This window comes from Apteryx rowi, unplaced genomic scaffold, assembly GCF_003343035.1.
Source record: "Apteryx rowi isolate R43461 unplaced genomic scaffold, aptRow1 scaffold_388, whole genome shotgun sequence".
In the NCBI taxonomy this organism is placed as follows: domain Eukaryota; kingdom Metazoa; phylum Chordata; class Aves; order Apterygiformes; family Apterygidae; genus Apteryx; species Apteryx rowi.
Genome location: NW_020450396.1, coordinates 303,407 through 325,385, shown reverse-complemented (window position 1 = coordinate 325,385; position 21,979 = coordinate 303,407). Strand labels below are relative to the sequence as shown.

The following is a 21,979-nucleotide window of genomic DNA, read 5'->3' as shown; positions in this document are numbered from 1 at the left end:
GCCGCCTCTGCCGGGGGACGGGGGGGGGGCCGCGGGGCGGCCCTCAGCGCGGCTCGCGGCGGGCGGTGCCCCGCCGGCAGCGGGGGACGCTGGGAGTTGCAGTGCGCGCGCCGCGCTCGGCGCAGGCGCTGCGGGGGCGCCAGACTACAATCCCACAACCCTCCGCGCGCCCCCGAAGGCCGCGGCCTCCCGAGAGCCTGAGAGAGCCGCAGCCGCTCCGGCAGCCGCAGGCCGGCGCGGGGGAAGCGGAGCGGCGATGGTGCCCTGGCTGCGTGCGCCTGCACCCTGACGGCGAGGCGAGTGGCGGGAGCGGGCGCGCGGCGCGGGCCTGGCTCCGTCCAGGCGGCGCCCGGCGGGGCTGCCCCGCGGCCGCCTCGCCCTGAGGCGGCAGCCGGCCCGGTTGCGCCGCCGCGGCGGGGGCTGCGCGCTCGCGCGCCGCCGGCGGCGGCCGTTGGGCGCGGGGGAAAGGGCGCTTCCCGTCCCGCAGCCGCTCCCGGGTTGTGCCCTCTCCGTTCCGTGGCGGGGCGGGTGTCGCGGTCGGGGAGCGCGCCCGTAGGACCGCGTATAAGTGCGCGCTTCGCGTGTGCGCGCAGCTGCCGCGGGCCGGAGGGCGCGCACGGCCCCCGCCAGCGCGCTTGGGCGGGGGGGCTGTTTTCCGGGTCGGTTTTAGCTCTGCGTCATGTGTTCTCCTCCCAATCGATCGGTTAAATAATTAGCCGTGTTACCAGTTTTCCTTGGAGCTCCTGCTCTAGTACGTTAACTAGAGCGTTAGTCCTAATCCTTTGCACCTGGATTTAACTTTTAACAGGATTTTTGTAGAACTTGGAGCCGTATAATTGATTTCTAGAAGAAACAGACTGGCATAGCTTATTCTGTATTGGTTATTTCCAGATGTCTTGAAACAAAGGACAGTTGTTGGTCCCCTTTCTTGTGGTCAGCTATCCAAAATTCCTAATAAGTTTTATTTAACTTAACTGATAATGCTGTTGTTGAAAATATCTTTAGAGTGCACTTACTTATAAATTCCCTTACTGTGATGTCAGTCCTGCAGGGCTTTATAGAACAACAGTCATTCCCACATCATGGTCTTTGACCAGCTCCTGTTTCAGTACCATGGATCTTTAAAATAGAAGCTATGATAAAATCTGTCCCTGAAGCAGGACTTCTAATTAGTGTGGATCAGATGTAAGAGGGTGACTCAAGTCTCTCATCTAGGGTGAGACACCTATCCTGGCCAAAGTGTGCTTTCTTCCCTTGGATGGCTAGTTTGGAAGTGGCCAAAGTCCTTAGTTTCTCAGCACCAGCAGTGACAGAGTATAAAACAAAATGGTCTAGATTATGTTAGCTAGAGAAAGAGAAGGAAAACTCCATCTGCAGGAAAGGAGGTCTTTCTGAATCGGATCTTGTAGGATATTCTATATTGTTTTGTCTTACAACAGCTGGTGGCCACAGGTTTACATCATTTGGTGGGAGGGACTCATGGGCTTGGCACAGCTGGCTTCCTGACAGGTATGTTTGCAAGTGCTAATCCTCTACTTACTTACGGTTGTTATTGAACATTGTGGCCTGTATTTTGGGGTGTGAACTTCCAAAGGGAGATATATATGTTTTTCCTAGCTTAGGTTGCTGTTGAATGTCACGGAGTGCTTGAAAACTGCTCAGAAATGTCATTGAATAAAGACAGCAGCTCCCACCTGTGCAGTAATACATATTTTTCTGTTTGAGTTCCATTCTGGTTGCTGCTGCTTCTCCTCTAAATGCACCTGGATATGCTGACTCTGACGTTTGCAGCTCTGTGTAGTTAGTTTGCCCAAATTGTAGCATTTCCTCATAGCGGTCTTGGTTGGTTGTTTAACCTGGCAGTTGAAATCGAGTGGGATGCTTGAGCTGATTAGGTCTGTGTTTCCGTGTCTTGAGTGGAATAGCGTTTATCTTGGAGGACCGTAGACTTGGAAATGTACTTTCTCACATAGTGAGAAATTTGGGTTGCATAAGGGCATGTTGTAAGATCTCTCTCTTGCCTAGATGGTTTGCTAGAAGAATTTCTCTGATGCTGCACACCAGGAGATACACGTATATTAATGTTATAATAGTTCAGGTTTTGATAAAAGTGAATTAGAATAAGCACTGTATTCTTGTGCATGTTAGTGTATTTCAGCTAACCCACATTCAGGCAGCAGCTCCTAGAGTCACATAAGGGCACGCCTGTAGGTCTGACGCTGTCCGGTAGAGACTGCTATGACCTGCAGACTTCTCCTTGGGACTCAGTGGTGCTCAGGTATGATGTACGGTTGTGGATCCTCCACAAGAGGATCCTTTTTCTTCCTCTAAAGAAGTTGTACAGGTATTGAAAAGGAATCATTTGTAGGCTAACCAGTACTTTCTTCCTGCTTTTTTTCTTTTCTCCAAACCTGTGGGTAGAAACAAGGAAGGAATAGAGAACCACAAATAGATAAGCAGCTTTAGGGTCTGCGTTTTGTTCTCTGACAATAAAAATCATAATTGTAACTTTCACCCTTTCTTTCCTCACTGAGTAATGTCTTTATATGGATTTTGTTGCTAGAAATGTAAAACCGAGGATGTCAACATCTCTGTGCCTCGGAATACCTGTAGAAAAACACTTTTCTTATATCTGCTGCACAAAGATAGAGATGGGTGGATAGAAAGAGAGAGTGCTCTGGAGAAAAATTCTGGGGGGGAAGAAAAGTTGAGGTGGAAGCAGTTTGGGTTTTGCTTTTTAAATAAAAGAGGAAATTGTAGAAAGGTGTTGGAGTTGGCCTACTGGAAACATATCTAGAGTTCCTTATTTCTGAATTGCAATGTAAATGCTGTTGCTGGAATTGCATGAAACAAATGAGATACTGACTTCTCCTTTTTCTGTTTCCTAGATCCAGTAATACATTCTTCCTTCTCCTAGAAGTTGTTTTCTCTCAATTTGAACATACCATTGGTGAGTACACGAGACCTGTCTTTATGACATTTGTTACTGTCTTAATCAGGATTCTGTAACTGAAGCTATAACTGCAGTTATAAAGCTAATGGTATTTGCAAGATGGGGCAAGGTGGAGCATCATGGATAGCATACCTACAACTTTATTTTTCCTTGGTACCTTCTAGTGGGCTGTTTTCTACTACTTTCYCTTCCTACCCCACAAGAAGTGCCAAGGATACTTTCATAAAAAAAAAGAAAAAGAAAGAGACAGAGAGAGACAGAAAATCTTGGTGCATCTACCAGGAATGGCCAGTAAAAGCAAGGTGTGCAGGGTGGCCTAAAATACCTGGAAGCTGTAGAATGAACTAGACACTGAAGGCTTCTGCCTCTATGTAACAGAGAGGTAATAGTATGGAAAAACTTGTATTGTTTCTGTCCCAAGTCCTGGCTGTATAGTCCTTGACATAAGTATACTTTGTGATAATCTAGAAGGAAAGAAAATATCCCTTTTTTTTTTTTTCCATCTCTAGCATTAGAGTATGGGAGAACTTCACATCACTTCCCCCCCACCATTCTGTCCAGTTTTTTATCCCCTACTATTGCAAATGGATCTGTAGAAACAGTTTCTGAAAATGGTCAGTCCTGTGCTTATTTCAGCCTCTTGTGGTGGGAAGTTCCATCTCTGGGAATGTCCTCTCTGCATGGAAGTCGTATCCAGTCAAATCCTTGGCAAAGGGAAACTTTTTATGGAAGAGCAAAAGGATCAAGCCTAAGAAGAACAAAATTTGATGCTGTGTTATGTTTACCCCCTCAAATGTATCTGTTGTAGTTTCATTTCCTTGCAAGTTGGTTGCTTTGACCTTATTGAAGCTGAGATTAAGCATAATATTAAATGAATTATAATGGAAATAAGTCTTGGGTACCCCTACCCAGAGGGTGTTCTACTAATGACCCACTAACTGAAAAGGTTGCTGCCCTGAGAAGAGTAGCTTGCCCATGCTCAGCTATTTTTAGTGCAAATATAATCCCATTTTTTGATGAATAACATGCATTTTCAGCATAAATGTGGTTATCATTATTTCTTTACAGATATGTTTCTTTAAAAGAGTATGAGCAGCAGGTGAATGTTACCCAGATACTATTGCAGCCATAACATGCAATTTTTCAGGGTCAGACAGGATAAAAAGAAAATAAAGTCCTTGTTTCTTATGAAACAAGTTTCTTTTTATTTATTTGCCTATAAATCAATAAAATGCTGGCTAGGTGTGTAGCTTGATAATGCTTGTAGTCTGCTTCCAATATACATGGAAATTCTTCATTCATCATCTGAAAAGTTCCCTGGGCATTTCATGTTTGCAAGTGTAGAAGGATAGTAGGGAGTCTGATTTGATTTCCTCTTTGGTTGCAACCATGTCTGTAATCTTACTGTAAAAAAATTTTTTTTTTAATTGCATGAGCATGTGGTAGAACTTCAGTCTGTTTTATTATTGGTGTCTAAAGAATTGTTCTGTGATTCTAGAAAAATAAGCACAATGTGGGATAATGATTAGGAAGCAATTTCAATAAGCATTTATGTCCTAATGACTTTCAGTTTGAAATTTCAAAGTATCTATTGTTTGGTTTTTTGTTTTTTTTAGGTACTGTAGTTTTTAGTGCCCTGCTTCAAATACATTCTAGGGTGGATGCTCAGTACCTGCTCTGTTAGGCTTCTTTAAAGTCTCTCAAGTACCCAGAGATGGGATTATACAAATTAACCAATCACATTTGGGAATGCATTTTTTAAGAAGACCCATCATTGAAACTGTTACCCAGGATCTCTGCACGTGTTTCCTCTATGGTCAGATAAGAAGCTGTGCTAGATACAAAGACAGTGGTTATAGTGAAATGGAAGGGGTATTTGACACTTCCTCTGAAGAGGAAAATGTGGAAGCTGAAAAGCCATCTGCTTTCTGGAATTGTTCATGTGTTTGAACAGCTGCTTTTGAAAGGCAGAAGAAGTGTGGAAGAAATTTTGATTGCTTTTTGAAAAAATAATATACAGTAAATTACTGGACAATGCCTTCTCCACTAGCTTGCGGCTCTCATCAACAATTTGGCCTATGTAAAATGTGGATAACTGCCTTGTCCAGTCTGATGATGCTGGTTTTAAGCTGTCCCCATTTACTCACACGGCAGTATGGCAGGACTGAACGCACACACTGCATCTTGGCTAAGGAGTGGAAGCTGCCTTTTGAGGAGGAGTGAACTTCTTAAATTGCACTAACTCAGTGATACTCCTTCTCCATACAGACTGTAAAAGTCTGCTTGGAGACACAAGTTGAAAGGTTGTGGAGAACTGCATGATGAAATGCTCCTTGTCTGAATTGAACACAGTGAATTTAGCAGCCTGTCAGCTGAGCAACCATAACAGTCTGTGAAATAACCTGAAGTTTCATTAAAGTGAGAACTTTTTAGTGTTACCACATAACTGTGGAAGAAGAAGGTGCCAGATAGTTACTTCCTGCCAGGTGGGCCACACAAGTTTATTAAAGTGGCACATTGTAATCTCACTGTAATCAGACCTATGTCCATAAACTAAGACTTACTGATTTTTGAAATCATTCTTTTTAGTTGCAGAAAGCATCTTCCGTGGGCAGGCATGGGCTGCCGGGATGTTCATGCAGCAACGGTACTGGCCTTCCTCAGTGGAACAGCCTCAGTAGCTGGACTTCTTGCAGCAGTTCTGCTTCCAAACTGGAGGCAAATGAGACTGTACACGTTCAACAAGAATGAGAAGAATGTGACAGTTTACACTGGACTCTGGATTAAGTGTGCTCGCTTTGATGGGAGCAGAGACTGTGTAATATATGACCCACAGTGGTACACGGCTGTTGATCAGCTGGATTTGCGTGTTCTTCAGTTTGCCCTCCCCCTAAGTATGTTAACTGCTGTCTCTGCTCTGTTTCTCTGTTTGATTGGCATGTGTAACACAGCCTTTGTATCAAGCGTGCCAAACATCAAATTAGCAAAATGCCTTGTAAACAGTGCAGGCTGCCACCTCGTGGCTGGCCTCTTGTTCCTGCTCGCATGTGCCATTTGTCTCACTCCGTCGATCTGGGTCATTTTTTATAACAATTATCTGAACAGAAAATATGAGCCTGTCTTTAGCTTTGACATCTCTGTATTTATTGCCATTGCCAGCGCTGGTGGTCTGTTTTTCACTTCCGTTATGTTATTTCTGTGGTATTGTGCGTGTAAAAGCTTACCTTCCCCTTTCTGGCAGCCCCTCTATTCTCATGCCCCCAGCATGCACAGCTATGCCTCCCAGCCGTATTCTGCACGCTCTCGCCTCTCTGCTATAGAAATCGACATTCCTGTTGTGACACATGCGTCTTAAGAAGACAAAGTCTTGGAAGCCGAGTTCTTGTGCTCATTCAAATCGTGAAAATTGCGGGCTTGATTCTCTCTACTGCCTTGCACTGGGCTTAATCTTTTCTAAGGTCAAATTCCTGAAGGTGCAAAGCAATGGAGAACTGAGTTCATTAAGTCCTTTGCTTTTTTCATATGTTCCTTCCTGAACATTTTTTTTTTCCTTCAAGCTCAGTACAGACAAAATTGCTGCTAATGCTGTGACACTACACTAACGATAGTATCCTTTCATACAAGTTGTTTTGCACATCTGTTATTCTTTCTGTTTATTGAGATCAAAGTGGGTTTGAACTTCTTTGCTACTTTGATAAGCTGTTATTAGATCCTGATCCCTTTATAGGAACTGCATGCATAGACCCTTGCACCCATGCATTATCCAAATCCTGTGGAGCTGGGTGTAGGGGGTTTGCTGAGTTTCTTATTACGGATGAGAAAATAACCTAGTCTAGTGTAAAGTGTATGATCATTTAGCTGGAGCAGAAAGGAGATTAAGAAATGGGTTACAAAGTCTTTATCTAGACACATGTATTTTAAGATGTGATGTTTGAAAAGGGTATTTGGCAGACTAATTCAGTTCTATAGCAGTGTTCTTTGTTTTGCACTGTACACATAAAAAGCCACCTGGCTTATGAACTTCTGCAGTAGAATTAGTGTCAAATTACCCTTTAATTTCAAAGTAGCAATCAAACTTAGAAATAAAATTGATTTAACTAATAATGCTCTTCTGTACTGTAATTAGCATTTTCTGAATCATTGGAGGCTGGAAACTTTTTTCTTCTGTGAATTTTCTTTCTAGTGTGTATTTTTTTAATAAGTTGTCAAGTTCAATAGATCTATTTTGTGATTAAAAAAAAAAGACTACTTGTATTTAAAAATTTTGTTTAAAAGCTTGAATATTTTATTGGAAGGCCATCTTCAAGTAGAGCAGGCCTAAAATTAAAAATGCTTTAGAGCATTATTTAGTTCTGGAGAGAGATGTCATTCACACTGCAAAATGGGTTAGGAAAGCCATGAAGAATTTAAAGACTATGAAACAATGTTTTGCAACACTGTACGCAAGCTATAATAGTATCTCTCTAGGAGGGGGGTTGATAACCCTGGGGAGAGATTTTTAAATCTGGATGTTTTATATATATATACAACTAACAGTGGACCTGTGTATCTTTTTTCTAGAGTTGATGCTTATGGGAAGTTTTATACGCAGCGGGTTGTTGGACTTTCCATGCTGTAGCTTATTTAATTACTGATGAAAACTTCACCTTTCCAGGCTTGTTCTTCAACACCTTTCAAGTTGAGCTATTTTAAAATCTCCCCCCCCMCACACACACACCTTACTCTGCCACCTCATAACTGGAAAAAGTTTCTCTTTCTTATTTCCTGTAAGGTGAGGTTCCTAATCATTTGTGAGCATCAGAGTATAGCCTTACAAAGGTGAGAAAAGGTTATAAATTCCCAACCTGGGATGTTTTTAAAGCATTTTTCCCTCCTAAAATGCAGAGCAGATCACCCCTAAGGATCAAAGTCAATCAATATGGCTATTGAAGTTACTAGGAAATTTGGAAAATCATGACAGGAAGCTGAAGACTATTATAATGTAGGCAAATATTTGACTTGTTCAGGTTTTGGCAAATTGAGATCTTGTGGTTAAGATGTCATTCCTGTAAGGAAGGTTCTTTTGATTGGTGGTATTCTGGAATTTGGTGGATCTTTAGATCTTATTAATCCTAGAACAAATTTGCTTCACTAAAAATCACCGTTTTTTAATTCCCACTCTGCAAACTCATCCTAAGCTCTGAAAATCAGTTCATTTCCTTTTTGGTGCATTACAAATAGCAACAATGGCCTACAGGGAAAATCTCGTTCTGTTGCAATCTGTCTGATAATAGTATGTTAAGAGGAATCACTTGCCTTCCACAAGGTGGTGCAGCATGCTTCATTACATTACAGTCTGAGGAATTAATCTTGTAGATAATAAAGAATCCTTAAGGAGATGGACCCTGAAAGCTACATGAATTGAATAGCTTCTTAAGTTTTCAAGGCATGATATTAGATGAAGTACCTCATGGACTGTATGGAATCATAATATGTATGAAGCTATGCAAGGCCACTTTTTTTTTTTTCTTCCAAATTGAACTTTGCTTTACAGTTATTCTTATTGTCCAACCACAGATACTGTTGCCACTCTTGCTGTTGTGCCCCTGCATGCTTTATAAGGTCAAAGCAAAGGGATCATTGGTTCATAATTTCACATCACCTTCCTTGCAGTCTGGCTTTTCTTCTTGTGTGCCTTGATGAAGTTATGAGTTGGCCAGTAAATGTTATTCTATAGGCACTGTCTCGTGTGCTGTTGGAGCCTGAATTTACAGTGTTTTGCTCACTTTAGAGGGATGATGTATACAATACATTTAAAAGGAGTTGAATCTTCAATGTCTTCAGCAGCCTGGAAAACTGATTTAGAGTATTTTCTATGGAGAGTAAATGCAGCCAGTGTTTTGTTCTGTATAGTTTAAATAGCAGATGTGTCTGACAGCTCTTTTGCATTCTTTGATTTTTATGCACTAGACTTTCAATTAGTATATGCTGCTGCCTAAGCTGATAATGTGTCGCTTTGAAAACTGTCTCTTCAAAAGTCTGAGATGGGCCTGAGCTATGAAGAGTAGGGATCCACAAGCTTGGGGACCCAAAAGAGTGGGGATCTAAGATTCCAGTGGAAGTTTCAGTTAAGGTCATCTTTATCAAAAAGACTGTTGCATCATGTTTAATTTATAAAAGCACAGCCAGGTTTCTTTCAACAGTGCTGCTGATGTGAGTTGCAACTACATCCTAATGAAAACTAACTGGAAGTGCTGTGCTGTGCTGTGTTGCTCCTTGTTTACAGGAGGGGTGGCCAACCTGTGACACTTGAGCCCCATGCCACCCCAGCAGTTCTCTTGCTAAGGTTACAGCTGTGCCCAGGGGAGTAGCAGCCCTTCCTGGATTTGGGGAGAAGGAAGCTTGCACCTTGCATGTATCTGTAGCAGGGAACAGCTGCGGTGGAGCTGTTAGCACCCCTGCCTCTGACCAGCTGCTACTTCTTGGCACTTTGCTGTATGCACTACAGGCACTCTGGTCTTGAGCACAGGAAGATTTTAATTTGTGGCTCATGCAATCAAAGGTTGGGTGCTCTGGGATTATGGAAGTCTGTATTTTTTTTCAAGTAATTCCTGACCAGCTTTTCAGTTGTGTTTTAATGTGAGTTCTTTTTATGTAAAATGGAAAATATGTATTTTTAATAAATCCTGTTCTCATACAGCTGTAGTTTGTTTCAACTCATTTTGTAAAAACAGTAATGATTAGAATATGAAAGACTTTACCCGTTTTGGCATTGATCATCAGACTTGTCAAAATGTTTCAGATGCCTTAACAGGCTCAAATATATGATATGTTGCATTTTTAACTCCATAATTTTATGGTGCTACTGCTTAAAAAAATCTCAGCCACCTTCTGAAAATTTGACTCTTATTTATCATTTCCCTTTATTTCACTATAAGCTAGTCTTAAAAAACTAGGATTTTTTTCCTTAAAAAGGAAATGAGTGATTTCCCTTAATCTAGATGATTACTTTTCTCTGTATGTGACCTGAATGCAGGCTAGAGGCCAGGATCTGGTTGAGCCCTATGCCAATGTACCAATGCCGTGCTGGAAAAGAGAGCAGATTTGTTCTCTCCTAGGCTTGTAAGATTTGCTTGATGTTAGTGTCACTCAGGAAAGTAAGTGGTGGCATTTGACCAGGAACAGGATCCTCCTCCCTCTCTGCTTTTCGGTGCCAGCTGTGCTATCCCTTGGAGAATATGCCACAACCTGTGTGTGAAAGTTGTTCAGGCGCCCCAGTGAGACGTAGCAGTCTAGAACCACAGTTGCGGTCAGTGATGTTGGGTCTCCACTGTGGGCTGCTCCTGACAAGTAAAGCTTGGCAGCGTTATGGTGCCTGTGGTACCAAACCTTTCTCCAGGGTTACTGGGCAAAGTACACACTCTCTTCTGAGCGTTAGAAAGGCTGGTGCTGTAGTGCAAGTTCACAAAAGAGTCTGGACTGTTCATGCTGGCTATAATGAGACTTGCTGCTAATTCCTTTTTAGACTTTTAATATTTTGAACTGGCATTTTAGTAAGTTTTTTTAATCTGTTTAGGGAACTAGTTTTTATATGAGAACAATTTTTACGGAATATGCATAGTATAAAGCAGTTTGCAGTACTACAACTCACTTGGTGTGGGGGGAAATGATTCGATATTCTGCGCTTTGCTGGGTATGTTTTCTCCCTTGCTGCCACCTCTGGACAGGCGTCCAGTCTCCTGAGTGGTGTTGGGTTGTGACAGCTGCATTTTCAGTGCCCAATACTGGACACAGTGCAGGGACAGGGTCTGGCCTTGCAGAGACAGACCTAGCACTGGGTTGTTCAGCATGTCACTTGGACTCCATCTCTTCCTTACCATATGCTCCAGACTGAAAAGGGGAATGTACCCAAAGTTACAACTGCTACTACCCTTGCATGATTATTCAGTCAGGAACTGTCCTGGTCTGTTTTTTTTCCTTTTTTTTTTTTTTTTTTGGGGGGGGGAGGGGGCAAAATTTAAATTTTAACTTTAATTTTAAAACTTGATTTTAGTTCTGCTGAACTAAAGTTTCAATTGTGTAGAGTGCACTTTTCCTCTGGCAGACCTTTATCTGCATTGCAAAGCCCACAGGCAGTTTGGTACTTCTGACAGCCAGTATGAACCTACGGGCTATGAGCTGGGTGCTAATGTAAAACTGGGATCTAAAGAACTCAATTTCTCCCTAAATGTGGGAGCATCTCTCTTTTTTTGTATTAAAATTCCTAAAAAAAATAAACTGCATATTTGTGCTCACTGAAAACAGATCTCCCAGGGCAGATTTTCCTGTGTTTTATTTCATGGGAATTGAGTTTGCATATGTGATTCAGCAGCTATATAATGTTCTTTATACCTTCTCATATCTACCAAGCAAGTAGGCTACACACCTCAGAAGCAGCATAAGTTTTTTTTCTATGCTTTTTTGTTCCACTGCTGCATCGGCATTCATTAAGCTGGACACACAGAGACCTGGTATCCAAGGGTAAGAAGGTAGTTTCTGGTTTCAAAACCATTTAGTGGTTTATCTGTGTTCCTGACAGTAAAGTTGCTCATTCAGGTATTAAGCTGCTAGGGATGGGGGCTTGGTCTGTTGACTAGCAATTCCAAGGAGACATCAAGGAAAGCACAGGGCAGTGGAAATTGCAGGAGCTGGAGGGCATGAGTGATTAAGGCTGTTTTGAGGAAAGAGACTGGAAAGCTACAGACTGCAAGGGCAGGGTTGTTGTCTTAAGTTCTGTTCTAACAAACAAAAAAGTATGTAATTAAATTAAAGCTCCAAGTATTCCCTAAAAAGTTCAAAGCCTGTAATAGGGTTGTTTCTTTGGTGCTTAGACCTCCTCAGTGAATAAATATCACCCAACCCTAAAGATTCCCAGACTGTAATAAGCAAACTTTGAAAACACAATGTGTGAGCATTGCCCAAGCGGTATGTGTCCCTGGGGATCACAAATCTTGACTCAAATGCTGAGCACCACCTCCTTGCTACAAGCTGTGCCAGAAGCTGCTAAATAGCCACCACTGCCAAGGGGAGTATTTTAGCACCAAAGCTTGGTGCTCTCCTGTCTCTCTGTAGTCTCACCGCCTGGTATTACATCACTTCTATTGTTAAAAGATTGGTAACCATTCATGTTGCACTAGTTTTCTTTCCAAAAGCCACACTATATTGATAAATATGTGAGATCATCTACAAATCCACATCAGAATTTACACAAATATTAATAGTTATGTCAAAAATAAGTGAAGCGTTTACTATAGCAGGTCTCGGATGTATCTTACCTTACTACAGACATTGATTGAGCTACGATTCAAAATGTTCAGCAGGCAATTTCTTGATGGGTTTAAGCAGATGTTAATCTATTCTGCCACCAGAAAACAAAAATCTTGCTCCTTTTGCCATTTTTTTTCTTCCTGTGCTTATTTGGTCTTCAGCCTCCCAGGAGACCGATCTGGCTTGCCTCCTGGCCACCTGCGCTTAACTGCCAACACAAAGCAGGCAGCAGGAATATGTGAGTGGAAGTAGAAGGGCAGGATGGCAGCCTTAAGCTGATTTTTCACAAAACCTCACTTTCAGAGGTGTTTGTTTTCCCTTTTAATGAGTGTTTCACATAAGAAAGACTATTAATTCTGAAATAATCTTTTAAGGTGGGTTCTGTTTATTAATTGAAGGGGTTGTTAAAAATGCTACATTTTGAGAAAAAGATTGAACATTCATAAGCAAGAAAAAGTTTTATTACCTTTCTTTCATTCCCTCCTCATTCACTTACAAAAAGAAGGTAGGGCAAAGAAAAAAAGGTAACAAAGTTAAAAAAAAAAGGGGGGGGGTTAATTAAAAGAATTTGAAGATTAAACAGCTTTAAATCATGTGTATCTTCAGTAATCTCAACTGATGGTAACATTATTAAAGGAAAGAACCAGTTTTGGAATAGGTGAATGATTAACATATTTGCATAAGCTTACAGGTTAGAGCCCAATGACTTAGTGCTATCTCTGTTCAAAGACTCAGCATAATGGATGACTATTATTGCACTGTTTTGAGTCTTCAAACAGGCCAGCAACAATAAAATGTTCAGGTTCAGTGTGCTAAAATGTCCTACAGAGAGGTTGAGTTTTCTGGCAAAAGTATCTCTTCAGGAAACACCCAACGTGGAAGTACGTTCTCACAAAATAGGCTCAGTAGGAGGGCATTTTTTTACAGTACAGCTGCAGCTAAATCAGACTGCACAAATTTTGCAGCTTTCTGTGGTTGCCTGTTCCATTTGATTCAAGCATACACCTCCCAGCAATGGCCTCGGGAATACAGGCCCATTCATCAAAGGAATTATTCACCGTTCTGTTCCTCCTTAGGCTTGTGGGACAGTCACCCCCAGATTTATTTAACCCTGACCTGCTATCTGCAGCTCCGACCAAATGGTCTTGACCTTGACAATGGCAGAGGTGAGGCCACCCCCCCTTGAAAGCAATGGGGAGGGTGCCCCTAGCAACTGGGAAGGGGCTGGTGCTGCGAGCTGGGGGGCACATAGGCAGCCGCAACACTCCTGGCTTCTGTACAGCTGCTTAGTAAACACGGGAGTGATAGTGGGGCTTTCAGTAGTTTTTTGTCAGCTGCTGCTGGGTTATAGAGTTCATAATTCATTATGGTACATCAGTTCCAGTTAGTTTGCACGTACACTTTCAAACACCACGCTGCTGCACTTTAATTAGTCAAGGAGTTATGAGAACCCTGAGAACCACTAATCTTAGTGGCTGATGCCCATGTGCCTCACTTGAGAAGTCATCCGAGACGTATAATTTTCCCAGGCTCTCAGCACTAATCTGCTGAGAGCTCCTGTAGGAGTTACCCTTTTGAACACTGGAGAGGATTTGCCTTGACTAGATTTCACTACTTATAAGATTCATACACCTCACACCTGCTTTAAATCACAGAAGAGCTCAGAAAGTTCTTACTAGATAGATAACACAAAACATAATTTGAAGAGAAATGCCTCTGAACTGTTTGTGTGTACATACTGAAGTAAAATTGATCACGCTTTCTGGTTTGGTGCTGGAAATTATTTTTTCCAAAGCTATTTCTACAGTGTTTTGTGTTTCATTTTGTTACTGATAATCCTCTACTTTAGCAATCGAACATTTCTTTGGTTTATCTGTGCACAGCTATCACATCATTCTCCTGACAAGATTAAACACAGATTCTTAATGGATGAAAACTATTTGTTTCTTTTTTCTTAAGCTCTTAAACTTTCCTATATGGCTTCAAGTGGTTATTGTATTTCCTGACAATATTATGTGTTCAACCACCACACTTGTTTTGTGTCTCTTGCTGGATAAGTGAGTAATCGTGACTGAACAGAAGAAGGGAGAACGTAGCAGAAGACAGAAATTTCCTTCCCATTGGCACAGGCATGGAAGAAAACATCAGAGGCTTGAATATCAGGTTTAAATCAAAAATCCCCATTCAGTAGGTTATCTAGTTGTTATCGAATCTGTCACCCATTGTTTATAAAGGAGGCACAGGCAGGGTCATTTGGGCAGGGTGCCGTGTCCACTAGAATACTTGTAATGCTATTACTTTTTGAAGTGGTAGCTCTCTGCTTCAGATAATACAAGTGAGTCTATATTGTGAATCCCAGTAACATGTAACTCCGGTACATGACTACATCCCAGTAGTCAACACAAACTTCTCTGACCAGGTTAAGTAATTTGGTGATGTGTGCTGAAATGCTACATTCCTGTTTTTAAATATGGGAATTTTACACTGCATATGAAAGGAAAATATTTTTTTTTTCCTGGCATGATGTAGAACTGGTATTGCATAAAACCGCTGGCAGGTAACTAGATAGAGATACAACCACTTCTTAATTACTCTGAAATAAGGGAAAGGGGAGGGGAAGATAGACCAAAGCCACAGCAAGACATTTTAGTATTAGGATTTTTGAATTACGCAGTTGATTCAGGGAACAAATTGTTGTATTATCAGTTTATATTGAAAATAATCAGAACAGAGATAAGTGAAGTAGCTTTGAAAAGACTTTAGTACTGATATATAACATCCTAAACCAAACCCTGAGCCCTCTGCAGGGAGAAGAAAAACTAAAACAGGTACACTGGTAAATATACAGTATCAGGAATAAGATCCAGTATCTGACTTAACCAATATGTTAACTCATATGATACAGATTGTGAAATGCTGAGGGAAAATCTGGTTCCCTTACAATTTAGAAAATGGACTAAATGAGAGCAGCTGTGTGGGTAAATACTTCTCCAGTACTTTGGCATTAAGTTTTTAGCTGATCTTTAGCAGTTTTAACAAAATAAATCTTTCAGAATTTAGATAAGGTCTGTCAAATGAGGGCCAAACAATATTTTTCTAAAGCAACAGCTTAAATCAAGTGGAGTTATTACGTTGGCAATGCAACAGGACCGTCCTTTCTTTGTGCTGTTCTGTTTTCTGCTCCTGCTTACCCTACTCCAATTGACTGCAGTTCTACAATGGTGCTCTTGCCCCAGCTATGGCTGAGGAAATTTAATAAAGCAAAAACCAAAGATAAATACAAAACATGCATTTAAGCTTACAAATACATTAATTAATTCGGGGGGGGGGGAAGAATCTTGGAAACAGATTTCTCTATAGAGCAATGGCAATTTTAAACATTAGAAAGCTAAAGTTACTCGGTGTGGCATTATGGCCATGTTCTCAGGGAAAGCCAGGGCCTGGTTAAACAACAGCACAGGTAGGAAACCCAAAGGAAATAAGAGTTCCTTATGTTATTTCACAGCTGGGTGAATGCTGTACAGCAAGGTTTTCAATTACAGAGGTGCTGTGGTAAGAGCTACAGAATTTAAGTTTAAAGTGAGACGTAAGGATGAAAGTCAAGTCATTCTCTAGTTGTAATTGCGGTGTAGCTGGGTATAAGATCTGTGCCTGTGTGCACAGCCAGCGTGCTTAAGCCAATAACTCCCTGGGTGGTCCAGGAACTCCCCAGCTAGTCCCTGCATAGGACTGGTTTGAGACAATGGACTGACCTGAGACAAGGTGACAGACCAGGCTTCTCACCTCCTTCATAACAAAGCATTCGACTAATTGGTGCAGGAGATCTTCAGGTGGGGATTTCAGACAGTCCTGAAGATTTCTCCCAGGCAGCTCCTACTGTACCAAGAACAATTCCTATGTCTAAATGTGTTGATTAACAACCTGGGAGGAGAATCTGGCCATTCCCAAGACTCCCCAGGTGGTTCTTGCTGCAGAATTGACCAAACTGTACATAGATAAAATACACATAAATAGTCAGTAGAAACTACTCCTGCAGATGCAGAAATGGTCTCACAGTGCAGTTTTTCTGTTCATAGTTAAGACAGATTTTTTTTATGTAGTTTAAGATAACCTATAGCAAAGGATAATGCATGTGCTGAAGTGGTCACGCAGGACTGCGGACCAACTGGATTTAAGAACTGAGCAGAACAGCAGCTGGGGAATCTCACCCGACCAAGCTGAAGACACCTTTGCTAGGACTCTTGCAATGGAGACTCCTGTTGTTATCCAGACAGTAACTATCTGTCGTGTTTGGGAGATTTGAGCAATATCCTATCCCAAAATCCCAATGCTCCTTTTTTTAAAACATTCTGTCCGTGCAACACTGCTCAGCCAAAGAACAAAAAAGCCTTTCCATCCAAGAAAAGTTGCATGTAATGATTAGTCTTTGTCTAAGCAAGTCCAATGGTTTTCAAAATAAATTAGTTAGACTTGCTAGAATTGATTCTGTTCAGTACATGTGATGAGCAAGTGAGGAGTTAACAGGACTGAAAAAGTCTGCCAACTGATATGCTCAAGGCAGCATACTAGAAGAGCTAACAGGACTAAAGAACTCTGGTACAAACTTTACTGCTATCCTTTGTTTGAAACATTAGAGAGGCTCGAATATTAACAGCTGTTAGCCGAATTTTACCGAAATACACATTTTGAAGCTTGTCATTTTGGTCACAGTAGTATAACCATAAATCTCACAAGACTAATTCAGTTACAGACTGTGATCCAGTACTACTAACATTCTACTGAACAGTGCACTTAGCAGCGATATTCACGACTATTCCTCTTCCAAAAAACCTTACTATGCCTCCTACATGTAACATGAGCTGTGCGAGTCGGAAGGCAAAACTTTTTGCTATATGCCTTTTCTGATGAGACAGAAAAATATTATCTGTCAGTTATAGTCACAAGATAATTAATTACGTAGATACTCTTTAAAAAAGTGTATTTACCTTCTAAATATTGTTTGTAGTCACATGACCATTGTGCAATGAAAACAAAGAAAAAAATCAGCTGCTAGTTACCATGACTCTTAGCAGAGATACTGAACTGATCATGTATATACCCCTAGGCTGTCTCTTTTCAAGGTAAAAGCTTACTTTTTTAGTCCTACTTCCATGACAGCAAGGGACCCACCTCAACTGAGAAAAATGACTTTTTTAACTGTTCCAATAGCATTCAGCTGATCTTGCCTGAATTTATTATGACCATTAAATGGCTAACTTAATCTATGGTTTAATCTCAGTGTTTACCTGAAGTTTTGGTCATTATATTTACCATAATATTTGGTCATTATAGGAGAACTACAAAACCTCGAATGAAGCATATCACCTCCTCCCTACACTGCATTGTTCTAATCCCTGCAATATCAGCTCAAATAAGCATTTGCAGGACTGCAGCTCATCTGTTTATAATATTTACTACTTCTAATTATTAGGATCTCTAGCAGTTCTGTTTCAGTGAAGATTCTGTATGGAAGGATGGATGTTTGGATAAGACAGAGGGAGGATTTTGACAAAGAACATCTCATTTTCTTTATTTGGCCTAGAGAAATAGCTTGAGCATGTAGCTGCAGTTTTTCCCTCTATAAAATGGCATTATTAATACTTTCCTTTTTCAGAAAAGTGTTGTAAGAAGCTAATTTATTAAAATCTGGATACACTCCTAGGAATGAGTATATAAAGGTGCAAATTCTTGTTCAGCAGATCTGCTCCCTGTAGGTATTTAATCACAGCTGGTACCCCATTTTAACAAAGTACTTGACATCATATGTTATCTTCTTGCATGACTACTGTGAAACAATAATATGACATGCATTTAAGCTAGTATTGCCACTGAAAGAAAGAGGTTCCTCTTCTTCCCCAGGATATTAGTCCTGTCCCCACAACTCCTCCCCTGCTCTGCCAGCACCAGACTTTGGTCACCTGCTCAACAACTCAGATAAGGTAAAACTGAAAATTTTTCAACTCCATCAGTTCACTACAGGCCTTCAGAAATGTTTGTGTTCATACAGCACAGTGTGTGTTGGATACAAGAACAAGCATTCAGGGAGAGGGAAGCGCAAAATACTTTTTGTGGGGACAGTGATGACTTAAGTGTACATCAAACCATGACGTGAAGATACATTTGTGCTTCAGCTAGGCACAAACTTAAACAACCTTGTTGAACAATGTCTTGCTGGGGGAAAAGGCCTTGTATCAGAGCATATATCCATAAGCCCAACACAGCAAGGAAAACAAAACAAAACAAAGAGTGACATTCTCATCACTTACTTGAATTATCAGCTGAATTATTTACATTATACTCAGGCAAGCCGGGTAAACTCATTGAGGGTGATGAGGTAATAACATCATTAAGGGCATCAGCTGAACACACAAAGACTTCGTAACTGATATTTTACCTTTGAGATTGTTAGCACTGTTAATAATGAAAAATAAACCAGCTAAAGAAAAGACAAGGCACCATCAGCCAAGTCAGTTCTTTGTTCAGCTACCCAGTGAATGACTCATTCAGCTGTTCTGTCACAAGGGAGGAGGTGGACCGGAGACCGGGGAAAGGGGCCCTGGCAAGAGCTGCTGCTGAAAATGCATACGTGGAACACCATGTTCAAAACCCCAGGCAGAGTTTGCAGAGCTGACAGAAAAGTCCGTGTTATCATTTGAAGTGAATATGGAATTATGATAGAAAAAAGCAAAATCTGTTTAGGTTCTGAGATTTTTTTTTTTGCTTATAATTTTATATACCCTCTTAATACATACTGCTCATTCCAAACCCAGTTTCTTGGTAGGAGATCACTTTATCACTTTTTCATGTCTCTGTACTCCATTTCCTGTGAATTTTTGTGTGCTGAGGGAGTGGTTACCTAATCAAGAAAAAAGGTGATTCATTATTATAGGTTAGCTATTGTGAGAGAATTACAGCAGCTGTTCATAAATTATATTAACATTTTTGTCCCCCAAAGGAATAACAAAGCTAGATCAGAAAAGATGGAGGTAACCGTACTTCCAAAGAGCTCTCATGAAAATCTTATATTTCCACCTCTCCCATAACTCTTTGCTCCAGCTAAAAGAAACTTCCTTTAGAATTACCATGCTAGAAGCAACTTAGCGAAAAATCACAAGCTCTGGCTTGGAATTTGAGCTGTTTTATGAGAAGTCATTCTTCATGGCATACATAAAACTATCTGAAACTAACATATAAAAAAATAGCTTGAGGATTTCTACTCTGTCTCAAAAATATTTCAGTACATTAATTAAAATTATATGCAATACAACAAAAGCTTTTGAAAACAGAAAAAAAAAAGAATGAGAACAGCTATATAAGGTCATACCAAATGGCACTTTTATCTCAGTATCTTGCCTGAAAGGGCAGTCAGCAACACATGCCTAAGAATGTCAGAGGAAGGCAAACATACAGTGCCTCTTCCTTAGCATTCGCACACAGCTTCTGGCAGTGTGGTTCAGGGACCTTCTAAACCAGAGGTGATTATCTTGGTATTGAATAACTGTTGATACACATATTCATGGAAGAAAAGTCTGATTTTTGAACTATTGCAAACTTTTACTGCCCTTAACATCCAAAGACAGAGTTTCACAACTTAGCTTACATTTTAAGCACTTTATTTTAAGTGCTTTTGCGTTCAAGTGCCCTTGAGCGCAAGGATATTGCACTCAATGCCCTTTAGGTAGTGTATTAGAAAAGACAGTCATTCCCTGTTGACCTTTTCTGTGTCACTCATGATTTTACAGATCTCTGTTGTATGCCTCTTTAACTCTGGTCTATTGAATTGTTTCTATTTACATAAGCAGCTTCATATCTTTCTTTGTCACTCTCCTCTGTGTCTCTACTATTCCAAGAGCATGTTCCAAGTGATTCCAGAATATGGAAACAAGAAAAAAAGAAGTGATTCAGAACATAAACATCTGTGGACTTTAACACATTGCAAAACCTGATAAAGTACAGAATTCAGCTCCAGAAGAAGGCAGAAGACCTCATGAATCAGCATTGCCATATGTTAAACTCAGGTAAAAACATTTTAGTTTCCATATGGCCCCTACACCCACACTTTGGCTTTGGTTTTCTAAAACTCTCCACTTCATTAAGACAGAGAAGCAGAAACTTGAATGCTGCTGGCAAAATCCCAAAGATGACATAGGCAAAATGAAATGCAAATAGCTTTTTAATTCATAGGTTGAAACTGCATTCAAGGCAAGGGCACCTTCAAATCAGCCCCCGCTAAAAGTGCCAAATCTCTCACAAAGCCATCCTTGCATAATACAGTACTGGACAGCTTTGAAGGCCAACAGCCCACCTTAGAGTCAAGCAACAGACTCAGATTTGTTTCCTTTAATTTCAGGCACTGGCCTGAGCTACCTGTTACAGGCAGTTATCCTAATTCCCTCTGAACTGCTTTCTGGAACTGCTCATTTCTTACCGTGGGGGTTTTTAGGGAGATTAAACTCCTTAGTAAGGTGAATCAGGTGCCTCAAGTTAGATAGGATGACAAGGTCAAGCACTGTGAAGAAGTCATCTCATTCCTCCTTAACGCTCAACTGCATTTGCAAAAATGTCTCAAAAGCTAAGATCTGTTCTCCTTACACTCACCCACAAACCAATTCCAAAACTATACTCCCAAGGTTTAATGCATTCATTTATGAAGGAGTGTCCATAGTTATGATATCATTACACAAGACCAATGAAGGCGTTTGAAATGCTGCCTTGTTTGTGAAAGAAGGTCACAAGCAACTGATGTCACTGCTGACTAAAACAGTCAGTGCCATGTAAGAGGGAGTTTTTGCTTCCTCCTGCAAACAGCCTTTCAGCCCCCCCTCAAAAGGCTATGCTGGGTACATGAGCTCTGGCTACCTACTGCCCAGTATCAAACTTCCCTTTTCTGAGCAAGATCATAAAGAAGCTAGCAAAATTCAGCTACAGGATCTTCTCATTAAAGCAAAGTTGGTTGCCAAAGCAGAGCAGGACACATCACCTCATCGGGCATTAAGGGCTTCATTCAGTTGCCTAGTTGCCACAGTTGTCTAGTGCCACTGAGATGTCCTAAGTTTCCTGCTTGTCCTGCTTTTCCTCGCACTGGAAAACCAATGACTCATTAATCTCTTAAACTAAGGTGGTCATGGCAAATTTTCTTGTTTGTCTCAGTCTCTTATTCCCTTCTCTGGGCAGCCTTGACGTGGGGGTACCCTTGGCCTCAGCTGGCTTCAGCAGCTCCCGGTCATCCTGGCAGCAAAACGAGCCGAGGAAGTGGGAGATGAGAGCCCGGGACCCTGGTAGTCTCTCTGCCCCCGCAGCGGCTCGAAGAGTTCACGCAGCGAAGGAAGGAAAAAAAGGTGGTTAAATCAAAATAGTTGCAAACCCTGAGGGAGAGAAGAAAGACCTGGTAAATCTCAGATAGGGGCCTGCAAGTGACTGCGAGTAATTAGCTCATTTGCAGGGGAGAGAAAGGACGGCAGAGGTGGTGACTACTATGCCCGCTGTGCCTCAGCCTCCTGCTCAGAGGCGGCAGCGCGGCTGCCTGCGCACACAACACGGGGCCCCGGGCACAACGGTCCCGCGCCGGATGCCCCGGGAGCTCGCGGAGGGGGAAACACCCCCCTCCAGGCGCCTGTGGGGCACCGCCGGCCCCGGGCTGCCCCCTGGGGCGTCCCCGCTCCCCGCCCGCCCTCAGCGAGGGGCGCTGCTGCCCCGGCCCCC

General features: G+C 41.6%; 1 protein-coding gene across 3 annotated transcripts in view; it reads left to right on the top strand.

Annotated features, from left to right (window-relative positions):
- The first annotated feature begins 1,437 nt into the window (after window positions 1–1,437).
- The window catches only part of CLDN12 (claudin 12), a 56,048-nt gene continuing 35,506 nt past the window's right edge, over window positions 1,438–21,979 (top strand). The window contains exons 1-4 of one of the 3 annotated variants that reach the window (XM_026074404.1): window positions 1,438–1,509; window positions 2,889–2,950; window positions 4,570–5,439; window positions 5,543–7,023. In XM_026074404.1, coding sequence (XP_025930189.1) covers window positions 5,571–6,308 — 738 coding nt within the window. In that variant the 5' untranslated portion in view covers window positions 1,438–1,509; window positions 2,889–2,950; window positions 4,570–5,439; window positions 5,543–5,570 and the 3' untranslated portion in view covers window positions 6,309–7,023. Of the gene's footprint in view, window positions 1,510–2,888; window positions 2,951–4,569; window positions 5,440–5,542; window positions 7,024–21,979 lie in introns of those variants that run through there. The other 2 variants (XM_026074403.1, XM_026074405.1) reach the window with 2 other exon arrangements.